Below are 27,475 nucleotides of genomic sequence, written 5' to 3'. Positions count from 1 at the left end.
ACTAGGACTAAAAGTTAGCAACTCCGCAGCCCTGCCCTCCGTACGAGCCGAAAACACGCTCTTATGCGTCAACACAAACTCGTCTGCCAATACAGACGCTTCCGACAGTGAGGATACTTTCTGTTCGTTCAGATAAACTACAATGCGTTCGGGTAAGCAATTTTTAAACTCTTCTAACAAGATTAACTCCCGTAGAGAGTTAAAATCAGTTACTTTACTAGCACTGTGCCATTTGTCAAACAGATTTCCTTTGTCTCTAGCAAACTCCACATAAGTCTGAGTAGGAGACTTTTTATGAGACCTAAATCTCTGTCGATATGCCTCAGGAACAAGCTCATAGGCACGAAGAACAGTAGCTTTGACCACGTCATAATTCAAACTGTCTTCAAGAGGTAGCGCTGCCAGAACCACTTGGGCTTTACCTGTTAGTTTACACTGAAGTAATAGGCACCATACCTCTTCGGGCCATTTCAATGCTACCGCTATACGTTCAAAAACACTGAAATAGGAATCAACCTCTGACTCCCTGAACACAGGTACCAAGGTGATCTGCCTACTAATATCAAAAGTAGCAGACGACACAGCTGGTGAGGATGGCTCACTAGCAGGCATAGTATGAGCAGAGACTAACCTCGCTGTTTCTGCCTCCAGTTCCATTTTACGCACCTCCAGTTCCATCTTACGCGTCTCCAGTTCGTGATCAAGCCTACGCGTCTCCAGTTCTTGATCAAGCCTACGCGTCTCCAGTTCCATCTTACGCGTCTCCAGCTTGTCTAGCCTGATTTGTGCCCGCTCTTCCGCCTCCATTTGGAGCCGTGTCGAGCGGACATCCATCCTGGCATCACTGTCAGTCAGTGGGGAGAGTGGGTCATAACGGGGCAATGTGGCTGGAGCCTTAGCCTCGTCCTCAGACACTGATGGGCTTACAGGAACAGCAACCACATCCCCTACAGGAGCAGCAGACTCAGGCGGCGGTAACTCAAGCACTCGCTCGTTCAACAATATCGCTAGCACTACTTCCCTAACTTCTGCTTTCACTAAACCCCTCGGTATGGGTACAGAAAAGTGGTCAGCCAAAGCCTGTAGATCCACTCTACGGCAATTATCAAAAACCTCCCACGTAGGGTTTTCCAAAAATGCGTCCAAATCAAAAGTAGCCATCCTAAACTAGCAACACGAGCCGTCGACTACTGAACACACAAAAAAAACAGGTAGTACAGCTGCCAAGCTCAACACTGAACCAGACACTTACTAATTTGCATGAGTAGCATGGGATAGATCCCGGATGAGCCCCCACTTTATGTTACGAACCCCGTGGCTCTAAACGTCTAGGGTGGATGGACATGAGACCCGTAACATAATTCATGCAAATTAGGAGTGTGACATGGAGCAGTGAGAACAAAAACTACACAACAACCATGAACTACCGTCAAACATAAATGGTTTATTGCTGAACACACGGTAAAGGTTTGGGAAAAAGGGCTGAGCAGGACCCAAGAAATGAAACAATAGTGTAAAACACCCCTAAACTGATCTTGCCTGCCTCAAGAACCGCTAAGCTACTGCTACTCATAAAAAAATACAGTGGGTGGTCCGCTCAGGTCTAACTAGTGTTTATAGACAGTTCTTTCTACGGGAAATGTATGCCCAAGGGCAGCTTGCTTAACTTCCCCTTTTTCCAGAAACACACAAAGTTACCAAACAGAGTAACCAGCAAATTAATGAGTACTCTAAACACAGGACATCACAGTATCCATTACTCACATACAAAAAAATAGTCTAACAAAATTACCAACCAGAGTAACCAGCAACTTAGTGAGTAAACAAAAACAGGACACCACAGTGTCCATACTCACATACGGAAATAGTCTCTCTCTCTCAACAAACATAACTGACTGGTTTTTATATAATGGGATGTGTGATTGAAAACCCAGCAACAGGTGGTGAAATGCAGAGGAATGTTCACTGATTGGTCCACCTTAGCAATCAGCAGACATCTCAACGACCACCAATCAGGAACATACAGGACACCTGTGATTAGGGCAGAAGGAGAGAAAAACACAGGACACAGGATACCTGTATCCGTAACAGTCTGTCTCTCTCTCTCTCTCTCTCTCTCTCTCTCTCTCTCTCTCTCTCTCTCTCTCTCTCTCTCTCTCTCTCTCTCTCTCTCTCTCTCTCTCTCTCTCTCTCTCTCTCTCTCTCTCTCTCTCTCTCTCTCTCTCTCTCTCTCTCTCTCTCTCTCTCTCTCTCTCTCTCTCTCTCTCTCTCTCTCTCTCTCTCTGTCTCTCTCTCTCTCTCTCTCTCTCTCTCTCTGTCTCTCTCTCTCTCTCTCTCTCTCTCTCTCTCTCTCTCTCTCTCTCTCTCTCTCTCTCTCTCTCTCTCTCTCTCTCTCTTTCTCTCTGTCTCTCTCTCTCTCTCTCTTTCCTTTCCTCAGAATAACACAGCCACCGCTCTGATTAGTTATGGAAAAACATATGTTATGAACTAAACCATCCTCTCAGTGCTGTTGAGTTTTGGAGGCATTATTGTGAAGCACAGAGCCTCTGCCTTCCCCTTACAACCTTGGCTGAGAGAAAGCTTAAGCGGTTGTATTTGTTGTCCTCACCGTAGAAATGATTAACTGTTTTCATTATCAACATTGGAGTCGCCTGGCTACACAGCCACAGAGCACCGGCCAAACGCCACGCCCACTAACGTTTTTTCTCCAACATGAGTCTGGATTTGATCTACTCCCAATCGTTCTGATTGGTCCCAGAAACCAGAGCTGGCCTACACAAATCTTTGGTTCATGTAATTTTGACATTAGCACAAATGACTTCTAGGATGTTAGGTTCAGACTGATGTGTGGTGCGACCGACAGAGCAGCGGAATGAAATACAGGATTAGTCGTCTGGCAGACATTGAAGTAGCAACGTTTCTTAAAATAGGAAGGGATGACTCAATGAAAGAAGATGGAAACATTCAATGATTACGAGCTTGTGTTTTTCTCTGTGAAATGTACATGTATGACAAGTTATGTAGATGGAAATGTATTCTCATGTTATGTGTGTGTGTGTGTGTGCGCACGTGCGTGCATGCATGTGTGTCCTCAGACAGGGGAGTACGCCACTGATGACGAGGAGGAGGAGGCAGGGCCAGCTGCGGACAGGGGCGGGGACGGGGAGGGCGATGGCGAGAAGAGCATTGAGGTGTTCGATTTGCCAGAAACGGATGACATCATTTCCCCCTCAGAGTTGGATGCCACCAAACTCTACCAGAAGTTCAGAGAGGTCACTTCACATCCTCTTTCCTTGTCTCTTTCCCCTACTTATTTCCTTTAACCACTCTAAAAAAAGACAGAAGGTCCAATAAAAACGTCTTACTATAAATGTATTTTCCTCGCATTAATGTCACTAATACTGTTGCCCAGCACTTTGAACTCTTTCTTGGTCCTGATTGCAGCAAAGTCAAAGATTAAGAAATGACTGAAATAAAGTATTTGGCCGTTACTTTCTTCTAGAACCCTTTTTCCTTTTTAAAGTAGCCAGTATTTAGCTGTTATGTTAATAATAATATGCCATTTAGCAGATGCTTTTATCCAAAGCGACTTACAGTCATGCGTGCATACATTTTTTGTGTATGGGTGGTCCCAGGGATCGAACCCACTACCTTGGCGTTATAAGCGCCGTGCTCTACCAGCTGAGCTACAGAGGACCCTTTTTCCTTTTTAAAGTAGCCAGTATTTGGCCGTTACTTTCTTCTAGAACCCTTTTTCCTTTTTAAAGTAGCCAGTATTTGGCCGTTACTTTCTTCTAGAACCCTTTTTCCTTTTTATAGTAGCCAATATTTGGCCGTTACTTTCTTCTAGAACCCTTTTTCCTTTTTAAAGTAGCCAACCTGCAAGTAATATTGATTAAAAAGCCTTACTACCACTGCTGGCCCCAGAACATTTTGTCCCTCACTCCACACTTGTGTGACACACTTAACAAATTGCTCAAGCTGCACTGCGGTGTTCTGGATATTGAGTGATAAATCATGTAATCTCTACTGTCCCAAGACCTCTAAACTCTCTCTCTCCCCTTCCTCTCTCTTTCTCTCTCTCTTTACTTCTCTCTTTCTACTGTATGTCCTTCCTCTCTCTTTCTCTTTCTGTCATTCAATCTCCACTTTTCTCTCTGCCTATTAACTCCCACGCTACTTTCTGGCTTTCTCTCTCTCCCTCTCTCACTTTCAGTGGTAGAGAGTGATATGGCTCTTCCTAGTGCTGTGTGTGTGTGTGTGTGTCTCTGTGTGTCTGTGTGTGTCTGTGTGTCTGTGTCTGTGTCTGTGTGTGTGTGTCTGTGTGTGTCTCTGTGTGTCTGTGTCTGTGTGTGTCTGTGTCTGCATGAGGCTTGTCCAGCACAGAGGCTGCTCAGCCAAGCGTTTGATCATCTTCTCCACCTCCTCCCTTTCTGCTCCCTCAGCTGCAGATCAAGCACACTGTCACCGAAGCAGAGATACAGAAGCTCAAAAACAAGGTAAGAAAGATCCCCTGCTGTCATCTCTAAGAATGGTATCAAATAAATATACAAAGTACAATAAAAGCATGAGGAATAGACATATGTTTGGAAAAAGGACGTCATTGGACAGTGCAGTGCATAATAGTTTCTATTTCAAGTTATTTCTGAATATTTAAGGCAATTACATGTATATTTCAGAAGTTTAGCTCCGCTGCACGGCTGAGTTGCCTCTCTTGCAGTTTCGTGTCGCAGGTGTCCAGGTGGTGAGTGAGCCAGTGGTTAAGTGAGAGTGACATGCAAGCAGGCAGAGACACAAGAGCTTTGGTTTATCCCCTGCATCCTTATGAGGACAGCTTAGATCAAACTGCAGGAAATTATCTAAAAGCTTAGTAGATATTAACTGAATTCAATGACTGGATTTAGTGAAATTGAAAGATAAGCTTGTCGGTGTAATACTCTGAGCATGAGCTGCTCTGGTGGTCCTTGGGAGAGTGTTGCTTCAGAAGTTTGCCCTGAGGAGTAGAAGGATGTAATACAATAACGACGTTTGGAAGGAGGTTGCTATGCAAGAGTTTCTCTTTGTTGTGAAGGCTGGTTAGTGACCCGTAAGTTAAGAAGGTGTTCATCTCATAGCATAGTCTCATACCATAGTGTGTGTAGTCAGCCAGTCGGTCAGCCAGTCGGTCAGCCAGTCGGTCAGTCAGTCGGTCAGTCAGCCAGTCGGTCAGCCAGTCGGTCAGCCAGTCAGTCAGTCGGCCAGTCGGCCAGACAGTCAGTCAGTCAGTCAGTCGGCTTAGACATGGGAGTATTTGGGAATCTGTCGATACTGTGTTTGTGTTCCACTGTTTGTCTTTCATTACATACCTAATGGTGGGCGTACACTATTATACAATTCTGCCTAACCATGTTTGTGTGCATGGTGTACGTGTGTGTGTGTGTGTTTGTGTGTGTGTGTGTGTTTGTGCAAGCGTGCACACAAATGCTTCTGTGTATTTAATGTATACTAACTAAGTGTGTGATAGTGTGTGATAGTGTGTGTGTGTGCGTGCATGTGTGTGTGTGCGTGTGTGTGTGTGTGCTGCCATGCTAATGTGTTTATTTGTGTTCAGTATCTGAGTGTCTGTGTGCTTGTCTACCCCAGCTTGCAGCGGTGGACAGGGAGAAGGCACGCTGGGAGAAGGAGAAGAGCCAGCTGAAGGCCAGCATGGAGGAGAACAAGGAGAGGATGCTGAAGCTGGAGAGTTACTGGATCGAGGCCCAGACCCTGTGCCACACGGTCAACGAGCACCTGAAGGAGGCCCAGTGTCAATACACCACCCTAGAGAAGAAATACAACAAGGCCAAGAAACTCATCAAAGACTTCCAGCAGAAGTGAGTCAGAGTCTGGTGCTAAACTAGTCCACACACTCCAGATCTGTTGCTCTGGTCTAATCAGTAACTAGCCACACACTCCAGATCTGTTGGTATGGTCCAGTCAGTAACTAGCCACACACTCCAGATCTGTTGCTCTGGTCTAGTCAGTAACTAGTCGCACACTCCTGATCTGTTGCTCTGGTCTAGTCAGTAACTAGCCGCACACTCCAGATGTGTTGCTCTGGTCTAGTCAGTAACTAGCCACACACCCCAGATGTGTTGCTCTGGTCTAGTCAGTAACTAGCCGCACACTCCAGATCTGTTGCTCTGGTCTAGTCAGTAACTAGCCACACACTCCAGATGTGTCTGTGTTATCTGTTGCCATTAGAGTAAAATGGGTTGTTTATGACTGAAAACCTGAACAATTACAACATTATTCAGTCCACTTTGGTTTATATGGACAAAATCGTATCGTAGCTACTGTATGTTATTTAAGATTCAAATCCAAATTTAGAGGCCATTTCAAATTGCAGCTTATTTTAGGTAATACACAGCTGTTATTCAAACCCTGTTATTTTCCTACAGTATATGTATCAAACTTTTCCACCCATTAATCTGGAGGACATTTTAACCAAGTGGCACTTAGTTGAATCATCTCTTTAGAGAGCGAGAGAGCTGTGTTGACTTCCTATGCAGCTCTCGTCCACACCGCAGCCTCTCTCTCAGAACAGTGAGTTGATCTATATGGTCGTTCCCATCAGAAGCGCTTTGCCACTCTCCGCTCTGACTTCCTTTAATTGCCTTTGTCCTTGAAACAAACTCTCCCTCCATTTTAACAGCAGCAATGTTGAACAGGCCAGAACAAGACAGGCAGATAATTTCACCAAGTGGATGTAGTGAGCACAAGGAATTGCAAATGTCTCAAGAGCCAATGTCTGTGTGTCTGTCTGTCCGTGTTGGGTTTGTTATGGTTGTCTGTCTGTGTGAGTGTGCGTGCAAGGGAGCCTTGCGTCCTTCAGCCCTGCGTCCTTCAGCCCTGTGTCCTTCAGCCTTGTAAGAGAGAGGCAGGACTGTGTCATGCTGTCTCTGTGACTTTACTTCACTGAGCTCTTATCCTCCCTGGGATATTCTCCTTTTACCATTTTTACATGTTCTCATAGACACACACACAGAAATGCGCACACACATATGCGCGCGCACACACACACACACACTATACCCTTTCCCTTGTACACTCCTGTTAAAGGAGACAACACAGAAAGGAGCTCTACATATCCCGTCACATTCACACATTCCTGTCCTCACCCCTGTGAGAGGAACGGTCCCAACTCCCCAACTCCCCAACCACCTAACACTCCATCTCTGTCCTCACCCCTGTGAGAGGAACAGTCCCAACTCCCCAACCACCTAACACTCCGTCTCTGTCCTCACCCCTGTGAGAGGAACGGTCCCAACTCCCCAACCACCTAACACTCCGTCTCTGTCCTCACCCCTGTGAGAGGAACGGTCCCAACTCCCCAACCACCTAACACTCCGTCTCTGTCCTCACCCCTGTGAGAGGAACGGTCCCAACTCCCCAACCACCTAACACTCCGTCTCTGTCCTCACCCCTGTGAGAGGAACGGTCCCAACTCCCCAACCACCTAACACTCCGTCTCTGTCCTCACCCCTGTGAGAGGAACGGTCCCAACTCCCCAACCACCTAACACTCCGTCTCTGTCCTCACCCCTGTGAGAGGAACGGTCCCAACTCCCCAACCACCGAACACTCCGTCTCTGTCCTCACCCCTGTGAGAGGAACGGTCCCAACTCCCCAACCACCTAACACTCCGTCTCTGTCCTCACCCCTGTGAGAGGAACGGTCCCCACTCCCCAATCACCTAACACTCCGTCTCTGTCCTCACCCCTGTGAGAAGAACGGTCCCAACTCCCCAACCACCTAACACTCCGTCTCTGTCCTCACCCCTGTGAGAGGAACGGTCCCAACTCCCCAACCACCTAACACTCCGTCTCTGTCCTCACCCCTGTGAGAGGAACGGTCCCAACTCCCCAACCACCTAACACTCCGTCTCTGTCCTCACCCCTGTGAGAAGAACGGTCCCAACTCCCCAACCACCTAACACTTCTGTCCTTGTCCTCACCCCTGTCAGATGAGCTGTCCCCAACCATCCAAACACCTTACACGCTGTCCCTGTCCTTACACCGAACACTCTACCTATCCTCACCTCTGTCAGAGGGCCTCGGACGTACCCTTCTAACCTCCATCTCCTCCTCTCTCTCTGTTTCTTCCAGGGAGGTGGAGTTTGTCCAGAAGGAGGATGCAGAGAGGAAGAGGCTGGAGGATGCAGAGAAGTCCCACCTGGAAGAGATCCAGGGACTGCAAGTCAGGGTAATATGCTCTCTCAATGGCCTTCCTCTATGGTCATCTAATCTATGCTGCTGAGTACATCCAGGTGTAGAGTGAAATTGATCTTGGGTCAGTTTAGCATCTTCCCCATTAATGGTTAGGGTTAGGATTGGGGGAGGGGAAGCTGATCCTAGATCTGTACCTAGGGGAAACTACAATCCAGAGCGTAAATCCACCACCAAAGATCAGAGTCATTTACATGCATATGGCTGTGTGATATGTTTATACCGGTAGCTATAAAAGTGTACATTGTATACCTGTGTAAGTACAAGATAAATCCCTGATTCCCCCTACCAGCCGTAGAACACTGGGACAGCATCTGGGACAGGTCTTTGTATGAATGTGCGCATACCAGCCCACTAAACATAAGCACACTGCTTTGATTAGCACACTGGTTTGATTAGCACAGTGGTCTTCAAACCTCACCTTGCGGACGCCCAGACGTTTCACCATTTTGTTGTAGCTCTGAACTAGCTCCCCTGATTGACCTAGTCCAGGGCTTTATGATTAGTTGACAATTAGAATAAAATCAAATTGTATTGGTCACATACACATATTTAGCAGATGTTATTGCGGGTGTAGTGAAATGCTTCTGTTCCTAGCTCCAACAGTGCAGTAATATCTAACAATACACAACAATACACACAAACCTAAAAGTAAAAGAATGGAATTATAATGTGAGAAATAACACAAAAAAACAAAACATACTGCAAAGTTGCTAGAAACAGTGTGGCCATGTCTACCGGCTCCATCTTATCGGGTATGCTAGCTCTGAAGTAGATCAAAGACATGGAACGGCTGGGGGTCCCAGAGGAGAGGTTTGAAAACCGCTGGATTAGCACACTGCCTTGACAGGGCCCTGCTGGTACATTTACATTTTAGCAGATGCTCTTATCCAGAGCGACTTACAGTTAGTGAGTGCATACATTATTTATTTTAATTTTTCATACTGTCCCCCCATGGGAATCGAACCCACAACCCTGGCGTTGCAAACACCATGCTCTACCAACTGAGCTACATCCTGCATGGGTCACTTACACTGAAACTCACTCGAAACAGTTTCTTCACAGATTGCAGCCCTGGAGTCTGAGCTGATGCAACTGATGAAACAAAATGGCATCCAGGTGAACAACAACAACAACAGTGCCCAACAGAGTCCTGGGAAGGCCGGTCCTGCCAGAGGTGAGTCTCAGGGAGATTGGGAGATACAGAAATACGCTGCTTACACTACTACAATTATAGCAATCTTCCTCCCCAGGCAGTAATACCCCACACTGTGGTAATATAATACACATTACTGGTCATATTCAGAAATTATCTGCCTGTCTTGTTCTGGCCTGTTCAACATTGCTGCTGTTAAAATGGATTGAGAGTTTGTTTCAAGGACGATATAAGCTTTTTGTGCATATCGAACATTTCTGGGGGGAAAAATTCAGCTCATGAAACATTGGACAAACACTTTATATGTTGCGTTTATATTTTTGTTCGGTGTATATCTATATCATTTACCTCTCTACATCTACAGTACCAGTCAAAAGTTTGGACACACCTACTCATTCAAGGGTTTTGGTTTAATTTTTACTATTTTCTACATTGTAGAATAATAGTGAAGACATCAAAACTATGAAATAACACATATGGAATCATGGAGTAACCAAAAAAGTGTTAAACAAATCCAAATGTATTTTATATGTGAGATTCTTCAAAGTAGCCACCCTTTGCCTTGATGACAGCTTTGCACACTCTTGGCATTCGCTCAACCAGCTTCACCTGGAATGCTTTTCCAACAGTCTTGAAGGAGTTCCCACATATGCTGAGCACTTGTTGGCTACTTTTCCTTCACTCTGCAGTCCAACTCATCCCAAACCATCTCAATTGGGTTGAGGTCGGGAGATTGTGGAGGCCAGGTCATCTGATGCAGCACTCCATCACTCTCCTTCTTGGTCAAATAGCCCTTACACAGCCTGTTGAAAAATAAATGATAGTCCCACTAAGCACAAACCAGATGGGATGGCATATCGCTGCAGAATGCTGTGGTAGCCATTCTGGTTAAGTGTGCCTTGAATTCTAAATAAATCACTGACAGTGTCACCAGCAAAGTACCCCCACACCATCACACCTCCTCCTCCATGCTTCACAGTGGGAACCACACATGCGGAGATCATCCGTTCACCTACTCTGCTTCCCACAAAGAGACGGTGTTTGGAACTAAAAATCTCACATTTGGACTCATCAGACCAAAGATCAAATTTCCACCTGTCTAATGTCCATTGCTCGTGTTTCTTGGCCCAAGCAAGTCTCTTCTTCTTATTGGTGTCCTTTAGTAGTGGTTTCTTTGCAGCAATTCGACCATGAAGGCCTGATTCACACATTCTCCTCTGAACAGTTGATGTTGAGATGTGTCTGTTACTTGAACTCTGTGAAGCATTTATTTGGGCTGCAATTTCTGAGGCTGGTAACTCTAATGAACTTATCTTCTGCAGCAGAGATAACTCTGGGTCTTCCTTTCCTGTGGCGGTCCTCATGAGAGCCAGTTTCATCATAGAGCTTGATGGTTTTTGCGACTGCACTTGAAGAAACTTTCAAAGTTCTTTAAATTTTCCGTATTGACTGACCTTCCTGTCTTAAAGTAATGATGGACTGTCATTCCTCTTTGTTTATTTGAGCTGTTCTTGCCATAAATGGACTTGGTCTTTTACCAAATAAGGCTATCTTCTGTATACCACCCCTACCTTGTCACAACACAACTGATTGGCTCAAATGCATTAAGAAGGAAATTCCACAAATTAACTTTTAACAAGGCACACCTGTTAATTGAAATGCATTCCAAGTGACTACCTCATGAAGCTGGTTGAGAGAATGCCAAGAGTGTGCAAAGCTGTCCATCAAGGCAAAGGGTGGCTACTTTGAAGAATCTCAAATATAAAATATAATTTGGTTTGTTTAACACTTTTTTGGTTACTACATGATTCCATATGTGTTATTTCATTGTTTTGATGTCTTCACTATTATTCTACAATGTAGAAAATAGTAAAAATAAAGCAAAACCCTTGAATGAGTAGGTGTGTCCAAACTTTTGACTGGTACTGTATATCTATATAATTTACCCCTTTACATCTACATCTATGTCATTTACATCTCTACATCTACATCTATATAATTTACCTTTCTCTACATCTACATCTATATAATTGACCTTTCTCTACATCTATATCGAAATAATTGACCTCTCTCTACATCTACAGTGGCTTGCGAAAGTATTGACCCCCTTGGCATTTTTCCTATTTTGTTGCCTTACAACCTGGAATTAAAATGGATTTTTTGGGTGTTTGTATCATTTGATTTACACAACATGCCTACCACTTTACTTTGAAGATACAAAATATTTTATATTGTGAAACAAACAGGAAATAAGACAAAAAAACAGAGAACTTGAGCGTGCATAACTATTCACCCCCCCAAAGTCAATACTTTGTAAAGCCACCTTTTGCAGCAATTACAGATGCAAGTCTCTTGGGGTATGTCTGTATAAGCTTGGGACATCTAGCCACTGGGATTTTTGCCCATTCTTCAAGGCAAAACTGCTCCAGCTCCTTCAAGTTGGATGGGTTCCGCTGGTGTACAGCAATCTTTAAGTCATGCCACAGATTCTCAATTGGATTGAGGTCTGGGCTTTGACTAGGCCATTCCAAGACATTTAAATATTTCCCCTTAAACAACTCGAGTGTTGCTTTAGCAGTATGCTTAGGGTCATTGTCCTGCTGGAAGGTGAACGTCTCAGTCTCAAATCTCTGGAAGACTGAAACAGGTTTCCCTCAAGAATTTCCCTTTATTTAGCGCCATCCATCATTCCTTCAATTCTGACCAGTTTCCCAGTCCCTGCCGATGAAAAACATGGTGTTCTCGGGGTGATGAGAGGTTTGTTGTGGTGCCATATTCTTTCAATTTTTTTATAATGGATTTAATGGTGCTCCGTGGGATGTTCAAAGTTTCTAATATTTTTTTATAACCCAACCCTTATCTGTACTTCTCCACAACTTTGTCCCTGACCTGTTTGGAGAGCTCCTTGGTCTTCATGGTGCCGCTTGCTTGGTGGTGCCCCTTGCTTAGTGGTGTTGCAGACTCTGGGGCCTTTCAGAACAGGTGTATATATACTGAGATCATGTGACACTTAGATTGCACACAGGTGGACTTTATTTAACTAATTATGTGACTTCTGAAGGTAATTGGTTGCACCAGATCTTATTTAGGGGCTTCATAGCAAAGGGGGTGAATACATATGCACGCACCACTTTTCCGTTATTTATCTTTTAGAATTTTTTGAAGCAAGTAATTTTTTTCATTTCACTTCACCAATTTGGACTATTTTGTGTATGTCCATTACATGAAATCCAAATAAAAATCAATTTAAATTACAGGTTGTAATGCAACAAAATAGGAAAAACGCCAAGGAGGATGAATACTTTTGCAAGGCACTGTATATCTATATAATTCATTATATATAGTGCACTACTTAATTATATAAGTAGTGCACTATATAGGGAATAGGGTTCCATTTGGGATGCACACTGTGTAGATTATGCATTGTTTATAGCATGTACTGTGAGGGAGATTCAGGACACTATTCCCATAAATGTTATTGCCAATGCAACAAGGACAGCTTGTCCCACCATCACAATGTCCCTGCCTTAGCTATAAGTCTCTATCAGGGTATTTCAATAGATAGCAATGGAGGCTGTAGAGAGAAATGACATATCCTTAGGAGGGGTTGATGTGTGAGTGTCACTCAAACCCTGAGATACACCCTACATCTCTCCTATTTGCTCCTTTCCTATTTCCTATGCCCTCAAACTCTGCTGTTATTGCTTTAGTAAGGACATGGAGGGGCAAACAAGGACTGTGTCTGACTCCAAATGTAATTTGGGATGTAGCTTGTGTTACTGCATACTGTCAACACTAGCTCCAAGACATACAGTACCCAAAGGCTTGAGATATGTCCTTGGATTAAAGCTTGTTTTGCTTGTTGCTCCTTTTTTGTAAATCCCTCTTACTCTTTTTTGTCACTGTGCATTACCTCTGAATGCACTTTGAACTTTGACCTCGTACTCCAATGCCACTTCACTAAACAAACAAACAGTAAACAAATACAAACAAATTCTGTCCGTAACACGTAAACACACGTCTGGGTTTTGGGCTATTCCCTATGGGCCCTGAAAAAAAGTAGCGCACTATGTAGGGAATAGGATTCCATTTGGGACGTGAACTTTCACTGTTCTTTTTTTCTTCAGGGCTCCTCTGGCTTTTCTTCCAGGCCCAGTCTATTATAATGGATTATACTGGCCCTTGATCTGCTATCTCCATAACTGGCCTGATAAGGGGACAATGGGCAGTCTCTGAATACTGATCCAGATCTGGAGAGACTGAATGAGGCAGTTCAATAAGAAATATCAGGAAGAGAGGGAGAGAGAGGGGGAGGGAGGGAAAGAGGGAGGGGGAGAGAGAGAGGCAGAACTTGAGGGAGAGCAGGGGCGAGAGGAAGAGTGAGGAATTACCTCTGACATGATGACAACAGGTGCTCCTTCTGTGGCGTTCTGTGTTGTTGTGTGTAGCTAGACATACGGTTCATACAATTTTGTAGATCTACATTTAAATAGGACCTGATGACAAACCGTCTCTCTTTTATCACAGATTAGGTTCATATACATTTTCATGTAATTCTAAAGCAAGTGGATCTATATTAGCCTGTTCCCAGATCTGTTTGTGCCAACTCCTTGTCATGACATGATAGCACAAACCGATCTGGGATCAGGCTAGACCTATATGACTGTTGAACACATGTAACTAAGGATGGTTGTGTTGTGTGTGTTGTTCCAGAGCTGAATGAGGAGGTTCCCCACACTGGGAGCAGACAGAGCCTCTCCAGAGGACGACTACAGAACAGCATCAGCTCTGCAGAGGGAGAGGTTAGTATGGACACACACACACGCATGGTGAATGCACACACACACAAACAAACACACAAAGAGCACCTGTTCTGGTGATTCACACACACTCACACCCTTTTAATATCCACAAAAATGATAATATTATCTGCTATAATCACCACCAGATGTTGTATCAACATCACTCATTGAAAATGAATTGAACTGTTTTCACATTTATATGTTTTATTTAAAGTTAATTACACTGATAGTGTTTGTTTGGTTAGCCCTGTCCGTCCTCTGACCTAATAAAAAAGCCTTTATGTAATGTAGTAATTGCTGGCTATGAGTGGGTGCCCTGCGGCACACTAATTTAATCCTGAGTGGTGGCAAAGCCTATTCTCCCTCCTTAATGAGATAATTGCTGGTAAAGTCAACTTCGGAAAACACTCTTTCCCAGTTATAAGCTCTGTCCCTTACTCAGCAAAAATAATGAACAAGGCTTTGTCCCAAATTCCATCCTATTCCCTTTATAGTGCACTACTAGTGTACTACATAGGGAATAGGGTGCCATTTGTAATGCAGCCCAGGACTATAGGCTTAGAAAGCCAAGGAGACAGACAGTCACCAGACATTATACTGGAGGAAATCATGCAATTAGTGTGTAACCTTTACTACGGTAAGATAACGACCTCAGGATAATGGTACAGCGAGAGAGAGGTAGGGAGGGAGGGAGGGAGGGAGGGGGGGGAGGGAGGTAGGGAGGGAGGGGGGAGGGAGGGAGGGAGGGAGGGAGGGAGAGGACATGTTTCATTTACAGAGCTAGGTGGCTGTCAGGTGCCTTAGGGTGAACTGTCTCAGTGGCTCTCTTTTTTTGATAGCATTGTTAAAGTAAATCTCTCTCTCTCTCTCTCTCTCTCTCTCTCTCTCTCTCTCTCTCTCTCTCTCTCTCTCTATCTATCCCTCCTTCCATGTTCCTCCCTCCCTCCCTGCCTCCCTCCTTCTCACTCTGTCCCCCCTTCTCACCTCTCCCTCTCTCCCTCTCTCTCTCTACAGGCATCAGAGTGTCCTGGCAGTACTCGTTCGTCCGTCCGGAGTGCAGCCTCCAGGGCCCCTGGCAGTGCTGAGGGCTCCCCCAGACACACCCTCTTCCAGCAGGCTGCAGACAACGACGGTCAGTGTAGAACCTCATCATGAAACATTTAATTGTTCATCAAGCGGCCTCATGTTATAGATACAGGAGATAGTCTCCTGCCCTATTGGCCATTCTGGCTTGGACAAATCTTACTTACTTACCCTAAACTATTTTACTTGTCGTTTTTTAAGTAAAGTGTTACCCACATGTTTAAGGCTAGCATCTCAAGAATATGAATGTGGAACCCGAATTATCGCGCAGATCTCCCATTGTCTTCAATAATGATTTACAAGAAAGTCACATGCTTGATTCCAATGTAGGTTATCACTATCTTTTGCTGTATGTTTGCATATATTTGCTGGACCTCTCTGATGATGTGTGCAGGGTCTCAGTCTCCTGTGGTGTCCAGCCCCTCTCTCAGCCTGGAGGAGAAGACCACCAGCAGAGGTCTGGACCCACTTAGACCAAACAAAGGGAAGGACCCCAGAAGCTCACCTGGAAACAGGTGCTAACCACTTCCCTGCCACTGTGTTCCTCTGACTCCAGGGTGAAGTTTCCCCTAAGTACAGATCTAGGATCAGCTTCCCCTCCCCCAATCCTAACATTGCTAAACTGACCCCAGATGAGCGTCTAGAGGTTACTACCCGTTCCTCTGACTGCTGTGCTGCTAGATACTGTATACTTAGACTGGCTCAGATCCATACTGAGGGCTTACTCTAGGATGTTTTCCAGCTGTTGCAGACCGTGTGTGTGTTTGTTTGTCTGTGTCTGCGACTGGTCATCTAAATCCCCACTGTGGGTCAGACTCTGAGACTGTCTGTATGACTGAGTGAGGCTGACTCTGGTTGGCTGGAAGCAGCTGCTGTGACTGTCTGTATGACTGAGTGAGGCTGACTCTGGTTGGCTGGAAGCAGCTGCTGTGACTGTGTATGACTGATTGAGGTTGACTGGTTGGCTGGAAGCAGCTGCTGTGACTGTCTGTATGACTGATTGAGGCTGACTCTGGTTGGCTGGAAGCAGCTGCTGTGACTGTCTGTATGACTGAGTGAGGCTGACTCTGGTTGGCTGGAAGCAGCTGCTGTGACTGTCTGTATGACTGAGTGAGGCTGACTCTGGTTGGCTGAAAGCAGCTGCTGTGACTGTCTGTATGACTGAGTGAGGCTGACTCTGGTTGGCTGGAAGCAGCTGCTGTGACTGTCTGTATGACTGAGTGAGGCTGACTGGTTGGCTGGAAGCAGCTGCTGTGACTGTCTGTATGACTGAGTGAGGCTGACTCTGGTTGGCTGGAAGCAGCTGCTGTGACTGTCTGTATGACTGAGTGAGGCTGACTCTGGTTGGCTGGAAGCAGCTGCTGTGACTGTCTGTATGACTGAGTGAGGCTGACTCTGGTTGGCTGGAAGCAGCTGCTGTGATTGAAGACAGCAACGCAGCTGGGACTCCTACACAACACACAGGGGTCACTGCACACCCATCCCACCAAACCCACCCCTCTATCCCACCAAACCCACCCCTCTATCCCACCAAACCCACCCCTCTATCCCACCAAACCCACCCCTCCATCCCACCAAAACGACCCTTCCCTCCATAAACCCCTTCAACCCATTAACTTACCCCCCACCCCTCTGCCGCACTAACACCATTCTTGATCAGGCAGGGGTCTGTCTGTGGAACTATCCATGAACACATCACTGATGCAGGAGTAGCCTATGCTTGCTGCTTGCTCAATGGCTGTGGATGATAAGAGAGCGCTATACCACAAACAGACATGCACACAGGCACACACACACACACACACACACACACACACAGTATTCAGGTTTTGTGTTTAGTAGATTCATTTCTGTGTGACTCAGTCATGGATCAGAGAGAGGTCAATGAGTCCACCTCACCTCCAACACTGCCTGGGTCAGTTCACTATGCGTCCAGTAAAAAGTAACAGCTTGATAACTGCCTGAACCTGTCTGGTTTCTCCTTTGACAATTTGTTCTTCTCTCTGGAGAAGCGTTTTACTGGTTTTAATGTTTAGTAAATCTGGCCTTGTGTCTATAGTTGTTTTCTACCAACATAACAGTCTGTCTCTCTCTACTAACCCATGTCTCTTCTCCCCAGTTCTACAGAGCCCTCTGCTGAGAATAGCCCAGAGAAACTCAAGGCCAAGGTATGTGTGTGAAGAGAACCCCAATGTACACAGTAAACAGGAACAGGGCATCTCCATGGTAATACATATTGACAGTGCTCCCTGTAGTGTGCTAATGCATATTATTATATAATACCTGTAGGTTATTGTGTTGCATTATGTTTGTTTTTCTGTCTGGTTCTGATGCCTTTCTGTTTAACAGAAATCTAGTACATGGCCACACTTCTTCTCCTATTCATATTACTTGGTAATGTATTTGTATTTTTTTGCTCCAATCATACCCAATCAAAAATAATACAAACAATTACTGCACGTAGCAGGGTATGAAGCAGTCTGATTAGCATATTCTTAATGCACTTGTTATTGAAGTTAATTTCAGTAATTTGCACAAATTTAGAAGGTGTATTGGATTAGAAGAATTAAATTAAATCAAATGGAAATCAGACCAGTAATTCATAATTCCTTCAAGGGTTTGAATCATCATAACTCATTTATTTAGTTATTATAATTTCAAAGGTTGGGTTTTAGCATAACGGCATTTCTCTTTTAATCACATAACCTGGCGCTCACTTTGTGACTGATTATGTTTGATTTGTCCATAGAAATTAATGAATTACATATTCTCTAGCCACTGATGTTATTAATCAAGCTATAGCAATGGGGAAATCCCTTCAAGTGTATAAAACATTATGAACAGCTGCTCTTTCCATGCCATATACTGATCAGGTGAATCCAGGTGAAAGCTATAATCACTTATTAAATCCTATTCAATCAGTGTAGCTGAAGGGGAGGAGACAGGTTAAAGAGGGATTTTTAAGCCTTCAGACAATTGAGACATGGATTGTGTGTGTGCCATTCAGAGGGTGAATGGGCAAGACAAAATATTTAAGTGACTTTGAACTGGGTATGATAGTAGGTGCCATGCGTACCAGTTTGAGTGTGTCAAGAACTGCAACGCTGCTGGGTTTTTCACACTCAACAGTTTCCTGTGTGTATCAAGAATGGTCCACCTCCCAAAGGACATCCAGCCAACTTGACACAACTGTGGGAAGCATTGGAGTCAACATGGGCCAGCATCCCTGTGGAACACTTTCGGCACCTTGTAGTCCATGCCCCAACGAATTCAGGCTGTTCTGAGGGCAAAAGGGGGTGCAACTCAATATTAGGAAGGTGTTCCTAATGTTTTGTACACTCAGTGTACAATATCCAATGTCTTCCATAGTACCTAGTCTTTCATCCCTGATACATAACCCTAAGGGAGGTAAATGTTGAAGTGCTGTGTCTCTCTCTTCTCACAAACCTCAAGGCTGCACACCAATGAATTAGTAATAGATAGTGTGAATCAAGCTTTTCACCTAAAAAAAGGACCAGAGAGATACTGTAGGTGCAGCTAGTTACCCCGCTCAGTGGATCCAATCTGGCCACAGGCAAGATAATCAGACAGACTTATATCACAATACTCAGACCAAAAGGAAGGTTATGTTTGTGCTGACATCAAATGACGGCTATAGCTGACACCAGGTTTTTTCAAGCCTCCACACGGCTTGTTGACTAAGGAACCTGGGGCGGTTAGGTAGGTAGATAGATAGGTAGGTCGGGCCAGCTGTAAGCTTCAGAGATTAAGATGCCCCCAGTCTGTCTGCCAGACAGCGTTTATTATTGTTATCACTGGGGATAGAGAGAACTACTGAGGTCTCACAGGTAAACACACACACATAAACACACATGCCTGTGCACATGAGCGTTCACACACAAACATATGCATGCACAGCCAGACAAACATACGCACACACACACACACACTCACACACACACTGCAGGGTCAAGATGACTGAGCTCAGATACAGATCCGCAGACAGCAACTCAAACCACAGTAAAATGACACATTCCATTTCATTATGCAGTATAATATTTAAGTTATATTTAATTGCATCACATACAGTACATGTTTGATCATTGATTAATACAATACGTCTCTGAATCAGCCATAGGTGTGTGAATATTCTCTGTCTGGGTTTATGTTAGAGGCCCTCTAGTATATTCCCTCTTAATTATGAAATCATTGATTGAAGTAATCAATCAGCAGCAAATTACTTCAACAATGGCATTTATTAGCTGTAGATTAAAAACATCATACAACAAAAATGGCTTTGGGTTGAGAGGGGAATACAATGTAACAGACCTTGAAATGAACTGAGATAGACAATAGCCAGACATAGTCTGTGTCTGAAATGGCAGCCTATTCCCCACTACTTTTGACCAGGGCCCATAGGGCACTTTATAGGGAATAGGCTGCCATTTTGGATGTAGACAATGTTTTGACTAAGGTCTGATAGACTTCTGCATGGTGTTGTTCTCCATAGGGTCCTGTGGTGAAGGATGATCTGAGTGCCAGCAGTAGCAGCTCAGGGGAGGTCTGTGGTCTGCTGACTGAAGCCAAGATGTCCGGTCGCTCACACACCCTGGTGCTCTCCTCAGACGAGGTGAGAAACAAGGATTTGCTCTCACATAAAAAATCGACCTAGTATCAACAATCACTAGTTATTCAACCTAAAATGTAAAAGAATGTGAGTAAAAAATTAAGAAAAAAGGGACCTATATTTCACCGTATAGTGCTCCTGTCCTGTCATGCCGAATAACCTCTGGTTGCCAAGTGTCCGGAATGTGTAACAATGGTGTTCAAATGGCCTATTCCATGTTTAATTCCTTACAACTTATATTCTATTTAACTATCTTTGATGTTAGCAACTGTAGCTTCGCTTGTCGGCCATTTTGGATCTTGTATGTACCCTGTAGGATTGTAAGTCCCCTGTAGCTCAGTTGGTAGAGCATGGTGCTCGCAACGCCAGGGTTGTGGGTTCGTTTCCCACGGGGGGCCAGTATGAAATGTATGCACTCACTAACTGTAAGTCGCTCTGGATAAGAGCGTCTGCTAAATGACGTAAATGTAAAGGGCACCATTGTGTGCCCTGACCTGCTGCTGCTGTGTTAACAAAGTGTCCTGTCCTGTTGTCCTCTGTGCTGCCATGTTCAGAGTCTGGATATGATAGACGACGAGGTGAGATCTGGCTCTGAGTGGCCACCAAGGAAGCCTGAAAAACCAAACATTATGCATGCTCCCCATACTGTCTACCTAGCCTGCAAAAAGCCTGTGTTTACATCACATGGCTGCTTACCCATTAGTCTAAACCGCTCATCTGTTTTTCATAAACCTCTATTGAAGTGCATGTCTCAAATGGGACGTTCAGTCTTCAGCATTCTCTCAGCTTCTATTCTAGACATTTAGAAATGATTCATTTGAAATCACCCATCTCGATGTGTGCTCTCTCGGCACAGCATGTGGGGAAAGATATCATGGGTTTAGAGAGGTTCTATTTAACCTCAACTTCTGATTGTGTCTGTGTGTCTCTGTCTCTGTGTGTGTCTAGATCCTAGATGAGGGCCAGTGCCCCAAGCAGCACCAGTGGCAGAATCTCAGTGTGACAGAGTGGACCTCCCAGCAGGTGTCTCGCTGGCTCATGGGACTAAACCTGGAGCAGTACATCCCAGAGTTCACGGTCAAGAATGTGGACGGAGACCAGCTACTGCAGCTGGACAGTACTGAGCTCAAGGTGAAGGACTGAAGCCTGTGTTAATGTGTATATCCAGCTGGGTTGGTTACTTCGGGATTCAACCCTAAGTGCATTATAGGGCACCAAACTATACAGCCGACAATGCACCTTTTAAATGCATGTTCCCCGACGTTCGCGGAGATCACACTCATGGTAAACTCTGCATGTCAGTTCAAGCCTAAAAAGTCCTGGCCTTAGTTACTAGTTAGTTACTAGTATCACCTTGTTTACATATTCTCATTGTTGCCAGGGTGTTTGGTGTAACCCGTCAAGCTAACGTTTTGATATAGTAATTGATTCTGAGTACATTTCAGTCATTGCCTTCTATAGTTGCCCTGAAACTTTGGGCCAATATACAGTACCAGTCAAAAGCTTGGACACACCTACTCATTCCAGGGTTTTTCTTTGTAGAATAATAGTGAAGACATCAAAACTATGAAATAACACATATGGAATCATGTAGTAACCATAAAAGTGTTGATGTGTTTGCCTTGATGAAAGCTTTGCACACTCTTGGCATTCTCTCAACCAGCTTCATGAGGTAGTCACCTGTAATGCATTTCAATTAACAGGTGTGCCTTAAAAGTTAATTTGTGGAATTTCTTTCCTTCTTAATGCGTTTGAGCCAATCAGTTGTGTTGTGACAAGGTAGGGGGTGTATACAGAAGATAGCCCTATTTGGTAAAATAGTCCATATTATGGCAAGAACAGCTCAAATAAGCAAAGAGAAATGACAGTCCATCATTACTTTAAGACATGAAGGTCAGTCAATACGGAACATTTCAAGAACTTTGAAAGTTTCCACAAGTGCAGTCGCAAAAACCATCAAGCACTATGATGAAACTGGCTCTCATGAGGACCGCCACAGGAAAGGAAGACCCACAGTTACCTCTGCTGCAGAGGATAAGTTCATTGGAGATACCAGCCTCAGAAATTGCAGCCCAAATAAATTCTTCACAGAGTTCAAGTAACAGACACATCTCAACATCAACTGTTCAGAGGAGACTGTGTGAATCAGGCCTTCATGGTCGAATTGCTGCAAAGAAACCACTACTAAAAGAAACCAATAAGAAGAAGAGACTTGCTTGGGGCAAGAAACACGAGCTATGGACATTAGACCGGTGGAAATCTGTCCTTTGGTCTGATGAGTCAAATTTTTTGATTTTTGGTTCCAACCGCCGTGTCTTTGTGAGACGCAGAGTAGGTGAACGGATGATTTCCGCATCTGTGGTTCCCGCCGTGAAGCATGGAGGAGGAGGTGTGATGGGGTGGGGGTGCTTTGCTGGTGACACCGTCTGTGATTTATTTAGAATTCAAGGCACACTTAACCAGCATGGCTACCACAGCATTCTGACGTGACACGCCATCCCATCTGGTTTGCGCTTAGTGGGACTAATTTGTTTTTCAACAGGACAATGACCCAACACACCTCCAGGCTGTGTAAGGGCTATTTGACCAAGAAGGAGAGTGATGGAGTGCTGCATCAGATGACCTGGCCTCCACAATCACCCGACCTCAACCAAATTGAGGTGGTTTGGGATGAATTGGACCACAGAGTGAAGGAAAAGCAGCCAACAAGTGCTCAGCATATGTGGGAACTCCTTCAAGACTGTTGGAAAAGCATTCCAGGTGAAGCTGGTTGAGAGAATGCCAAGAGTGTGCGAAGCTGTCATCAAGGCAAAGGGTGGCTACTTTGAAGAATCTAAAATATAAAAAATATTTTGATTTGTTTAATGTGTTATTTCATAGTTTTGATGTCTTCACTATTATTCTACAATGTAGAAAGTACAAATAAAGAAAAACCCTTGAATGAGTAGGTGTGTCCAAACTTTTGACTTGTACTGTATATATACTGAAATTGTTACAACTCCTGTTATATTTGTTTTGATCATAGCTGCCGAGTTTTATTCCATGGACTTGATTTCCCTTACTGATATGCTCCTGTTCACTCACATCCCCCCATCTCTGACCCCTGTCCTGTGTGTGTGTGTGTGTGTGTGTTTGTGTGTGTGTGTGCGAGCGTGTGGTGTGTGTATGTACAGACCCTTGGCGTTGCCTCCTTCCAGGACCGGGCTCTGATCAAGAAGAAGGTGAAGGACCTCAAGGTCCTGATGGAGAAGGCTCGGAGGAACCGGCAGAAACTGGACAAACAGCGAGAGAAGCTCCGCAAGAAAGAGCTTGAGCAGCAACAGAAACAAGCCCACAAACCCAGCAGCAAGGGCCACTCCGAAACAGCAGAGGGCGCAGCAGAGTAACCCACGCCTTTAAGACCTACCTCTCCTTGTCTTTCTACCGACCACGGGTACAAAGTAACATCTCCAGGGATAGAAGCAGTCAACAGAACCACTGAGCTGATATACCAGATGTATATGTGATATGTCTATGATTAGAACACCTAACAGGGCTTGAGTTCAGGCTGTGGAGTCCACTACTACTGGAGGCTGTCGAGCTACTGTACCACCGAACAGATGATTCTGAAATGAGCAGACAGTTGGAAAGATGCTGCCCACCCACCCGTCTGCCTCTCACCTCATTGTACATCCTCGTAGTGTTTCCAAACCTCCTGCTCCATTACATTCTATTTATTTTGCTGTAATTTAGATGTATTTATTCACTCTGAGTATCTTTTTAAAGGTCTTCATCTTGAGACATATCACACCTGTCTGTGGTCCTCCTCTTTCTATGATGTGTTATACAGTTGAAGTCGGAAGTTTACATACACTTAGGTTGGAGTCATTAAAACTTGTTTTTCAACCACTGAACAAATTTCTTGTTAACAAACTATAGTTTTGGCAAGTCGGTTAGGACATCTACTTTGTGCATGACACAATACATTTTTCCAACAATTGTTTACAGACAGATTATTTCACTTATAATTCACTGTATCACAATTCCAGTGGGTCAGAAGTTTACATACACTAAGTTGACTGTGCCTTTAAACAGCTTGGAAAATTCCAGAAAATGATGTCATGGCTTTAGAAGCTTCTGATAGGCTAATTGACATGATTTGAGTCAATTGGAGGTGTACCTGTGGATGTATTTCAAGGCCTACCTTCAAACTCAGTGCCTCTTTGATTGACATCATTGGAAAATCAAAAGAAATCAGCCAAGACCTCAGAAAAACAATTGTAGAACTCCACAAGTTTGGTTCATCCTTGGGAGCAATTTCCAAACGGCTGAAGGTATCACATTCATCTGTACAAACAATAGTACGCAAGTATAAACACCATGGGACCACGCAGCCGTCATACCGCTCAGGAAGGAGACGCGTTCTGTCTCCTAGAGATGAACATACTTTGGTGCGAAAAGTGCAAATCAATCCCAGAACAACAGCAAAGGACCTTGTGAAGATGCTGGAGGAAACAGGTACAAAAGTATCTATATCCACAGTAAAACGAGTCCTATATCGACATAACCTGAAAGGCCGCCCAGCAAGGAAGAAGCCACTGCTCCAAAACCGCCATAAAAAGGCCAGACTACGGATTGCAACTGCACGTGGGGACAAAGATCTTACTTTTTGGAGAAATGTCTTCTGGTCTGATGAAACAAAAATAGAACTGTTTGGCCATAATGACCATCGTTATGTTTGGAGGAAAAAGGGGGCTGCTTGCAAGCCGAAGAACACCATCCCAACCGTGAAGCACGGGGGTGGCAGCATCATGCTGTGGGGGTGCTTTGCTGCAGGAGGTACTGGTTCACTTCACAAAATAGATGGCATCATGAGGAAGGAAAATTATGTGGATATATTGAAGCAACATCTCAAGACATCAGTCAGGAAGTTAAATCTTGGTCGCAAATGGGTCTTCCAAATGGACAATGATCCCAAGCATACTTCCAAAGTTGTGGCAAAATAGCTTAAGGACAACAAAGTCAAGGTATTGGAGTGGCAATCACAAAGCCCTGACCTCAATCCTATAGAAAATTAGTGGGCAGAACTGAAAAAGCGTGTGCGAGCAAGGAGGCCTGCAAACCTGACTCAGTTACACCAGCTCTTGTCAGGAGGAATGGGCCAAAATTCACCCAACTTATTGTGGGAAGCTTGTGGAAGGCTACCCGAAATGTTTGACCCAAGTTAAACAATTTAAAGGCAATGCTGCCAAATACTAATTGAGTGTATGTAAACTTCTGACCCACTGGGAATGTGATGAAAGAAATAAAAGCTGAAATAAATCATTCTCTCTACTATTATTCTGACATTTCACATTCTTAAAATAAAGTGGTGATCCTAACTGACCTAAGACAGGGACTTTTTACTAGGATTAAATGTCAGGAATTGTGAAAAACTGAGTTTAAATGTATTTGGCTAAGGTGTATGTAAACTTCCGACTTCAACTGTATAAAACACCTTTAGACATAATGACAATGTACCCGTGGAGGCTGCTGAGGGGAGGACGGCTCATAATCATGGCTGGAACGGAGCAGATGGAATGGCATCAAACACCTGGAAACCATGTGTTTGATGTATTTGATACCATTCCACTTATTCCACCCAAGTCATTTCCACGAGCCTGTCCTCCCCAATTAAGGTGCCACCAAACTCCTGTGCAATGTACATATATGATAATATAGAGATAAATATGTCTAACGTGCCATTTTTTATATAGGCAACACGTTTATCCTGTGCAGATAGCTAGATGGATTTATGGAATCTGAATCTCCCCTCATAGCTCTGATGAAGCACATTACATACTGTATAAAAGGCCTGCGTAGTGGATGGTGGTACAATATCCAGATCTCACCACTAGGGGGTCAGGCCTGTGTAGTGGATGGTGGTGCAATACCGATATCTCACCACTAGGGGTCAGGCCTGCTGCTTGACTCCTACCGCTGGAGAATGACAACAACACTGGAACTACTCAAGAGGAACTCAAGTCTACATTTACATTACATTTACATTGAATAGACAAGTTTCAAGACTTAGTGGAATAAGAACCAAGTCTGTGGGAGGAACAAGAAGTATTTGTGCTCTTTACTGGAACTACACTGGAGGTCCCAACACTGGAATTTCAACTACTGTATTAACTAAACTCTTTACTCTGCATACACTAAACCTGTTGGTGTGAAGTGAACATTTCCATGAATTTGTAACATACCAAACCCTGCTCCAAAAACATGATGGTGAGATTTCAAGAGAAGATCCTGAGTTATGCATAATGTTGCTTCTTCAACCTCCACCTGTAACCTGCTTTCAACCTCTTTTTGATATTCTCTAAATAACTAAAGTAATACCCAACTGCTGCCTTTAGAAAACTAGAGTAGATTTTCGTAATACCACCCGCTTTTAACTGAGTGTTAAAATAGACTGAGACGACATTTAGTCATCCATTATTTTATTTTATTTCCCAAATGTCTCTAAACTGGCAAATAATATGACCATGACATCATTATTTTGTGATTTGACCTTTTCAGATGATTCTGTTTGCGTTGTATGCCCTGGGATAATGCAAAGCTTCTTCTGTTTCTTTGGTTAGAATTCTCAGAACAGGGTGCAGTATTTACCCAACTACCCGGGTTTATTGCTTTGTTTATGTGTTTGTTTATTCGGATCCCCATTAGTTTTTGCAGTAGCTATTCTCCCTGGGGTCCACAAAAAAACACAAAACATGACAAGTAACAAAACACTGATACACTGATAGACAATAACAGTCACACAATTTTTAAATACAACGACACACAAACAATACAACAACATAATAATACAAAGAACAAAACAAAACTGAAACGTGAAGAAAGACACAGAATCAAAAGAGAGGGTTGTGTTTGTGTATAGGTTCATTATTGACTGGGGCCCTTGGTTTCGCCGCAGTACATACACAATTATGGAGATTACAAACATTGCACTAGATACATGCACGCAATACAGTCCAACCATTTTGGATTTTATATTTCAATGTTTTTTAATAGATACTTTTTTTTTAAATGTAATGACATTGACATAGTTGTTGTAATGACGCTGTATGCAATATGTCTTGAATATATTTTAGTCATTATGTTCCATTATCTTACCCAGGAATCATCATTTGGTCATGTTTACACACAATGTATGGCCATTGAAATGTCTCCATGATGGTGATGCTGCTGTTGTTGCAACGGAGTAGGGTGAAGTTGCCCCTTGACACTGATCTTGTGTCAGTTTTCCATTTCCCCAACTAATGGTTAAGGTAAGAATTGGGGGAGGAGAAGCTGATCCTAGATCTGTACCTAGGGGAAACTTCACCCCGGAGCCTGATACAACAGAAACATGTAAGGCAGCTTTGGATACAGTAGTTTCCATCCCTATTAAAGGCACTAGTTAAAGGGATAGTTCACTCAAAAACAAAACACATCAGCATCACAGTTTCTGCTCTGTACTGAAAGTGCTCTATCTTGAAAACGTGACTGCTGACATGCACAATTCTGTGGGATTGTATTAACAGTAGACTAATGAACAA

At 44.0% G+C, this 27,475-nt stretch overlaps 1 protein-coding gene and 1 non-coding gene across 2 annotated transcripts in view; both read left to right on the top strand.

Annotated features, from left to right (window-relative positions):
* Nucleotides 1-23,806, top strand: part of ppp1r9a (protein phosphatase 1, regulatory subunit 9A) — a 93,480-nt gene extending 69,674 nt beyond the window's left edge. Inside the window, exons 7-19 of the mRNA XM_045226415.1 lie at nt 3,096-3,272; nt 4,446-4,499; nt 5,623-5,852; nt 8,126-8,222; nt 9,311-9,422; nt 14,115-14,203; nt 15,218-15,335; nt 15,681-15,801; nt 17,406-17,454; nt 19,797-19,916; nt 20,468-20,491; nt 20,862-21,044; nt 23,087-23,806. Of these exons, the coding sequence (XP_045082350.1) occupies nt 3,096-3,272; nt 4,446-4,499; nt 5,623-5,852; nt 8,126-8,222; nt 9,311-9,422; nt 14,115-14,203; nt 15,218-15,335; nt 15,681-15,801; nt 17,406-17,454; nt 19,797-19,916; nt 20,468-20,491; nt 20,862-21,044; nt 23,087-23,299 (1,587 nt within the window). The 3' untranslated portion in view covers nt 23,300-23,806. The remainder of the gene's footprint in view (nt 1-3,095; nt 3,273-4,445; nt 4,500-5,622; nt 5,853-8,125; nt 8,223-9,310; nt 9,423-14,114; nt 14,204-15,217; nt 15,336-15,680; nt 15,802-17,405; nt 17,455-19,796; nt 19,917-20,467; nt 20,492-20,861; nt 21,045-23,086) is intronic.
* trnaa-cgc lies at nt 20,239-20,313 on the top strand. Its single transcript has one exon. It is a non-coding gene; the product is annotated as a tRNA-Ala (tRNA).
* Nucleotides 23,807-27,475: the final 3,669 nt, after the last annotated feature.

Source organism: Coregonus clupeaformis, chromosome 17 (genome assembly GCF_020615455.1).
Source record: "Coregonus clupeaformis isolate EN_2021a chromosome 17, ASM2061545v1, whole genome shotgun sequence".
In the NCBI taxonomy this organism is placed as follows: domain Eukaryota; kingdom Metazoa; phylum Chordata; class Actinopteri; order Salmoniformes; family Salmonidae; genus Coregonus; species Coregonus clupeaformis.
The sequence above is the reverse complement of the archived record's forward strand: the minus strand, read 5'-3'. Positions and strand labels throughout refer to the sequence as shown.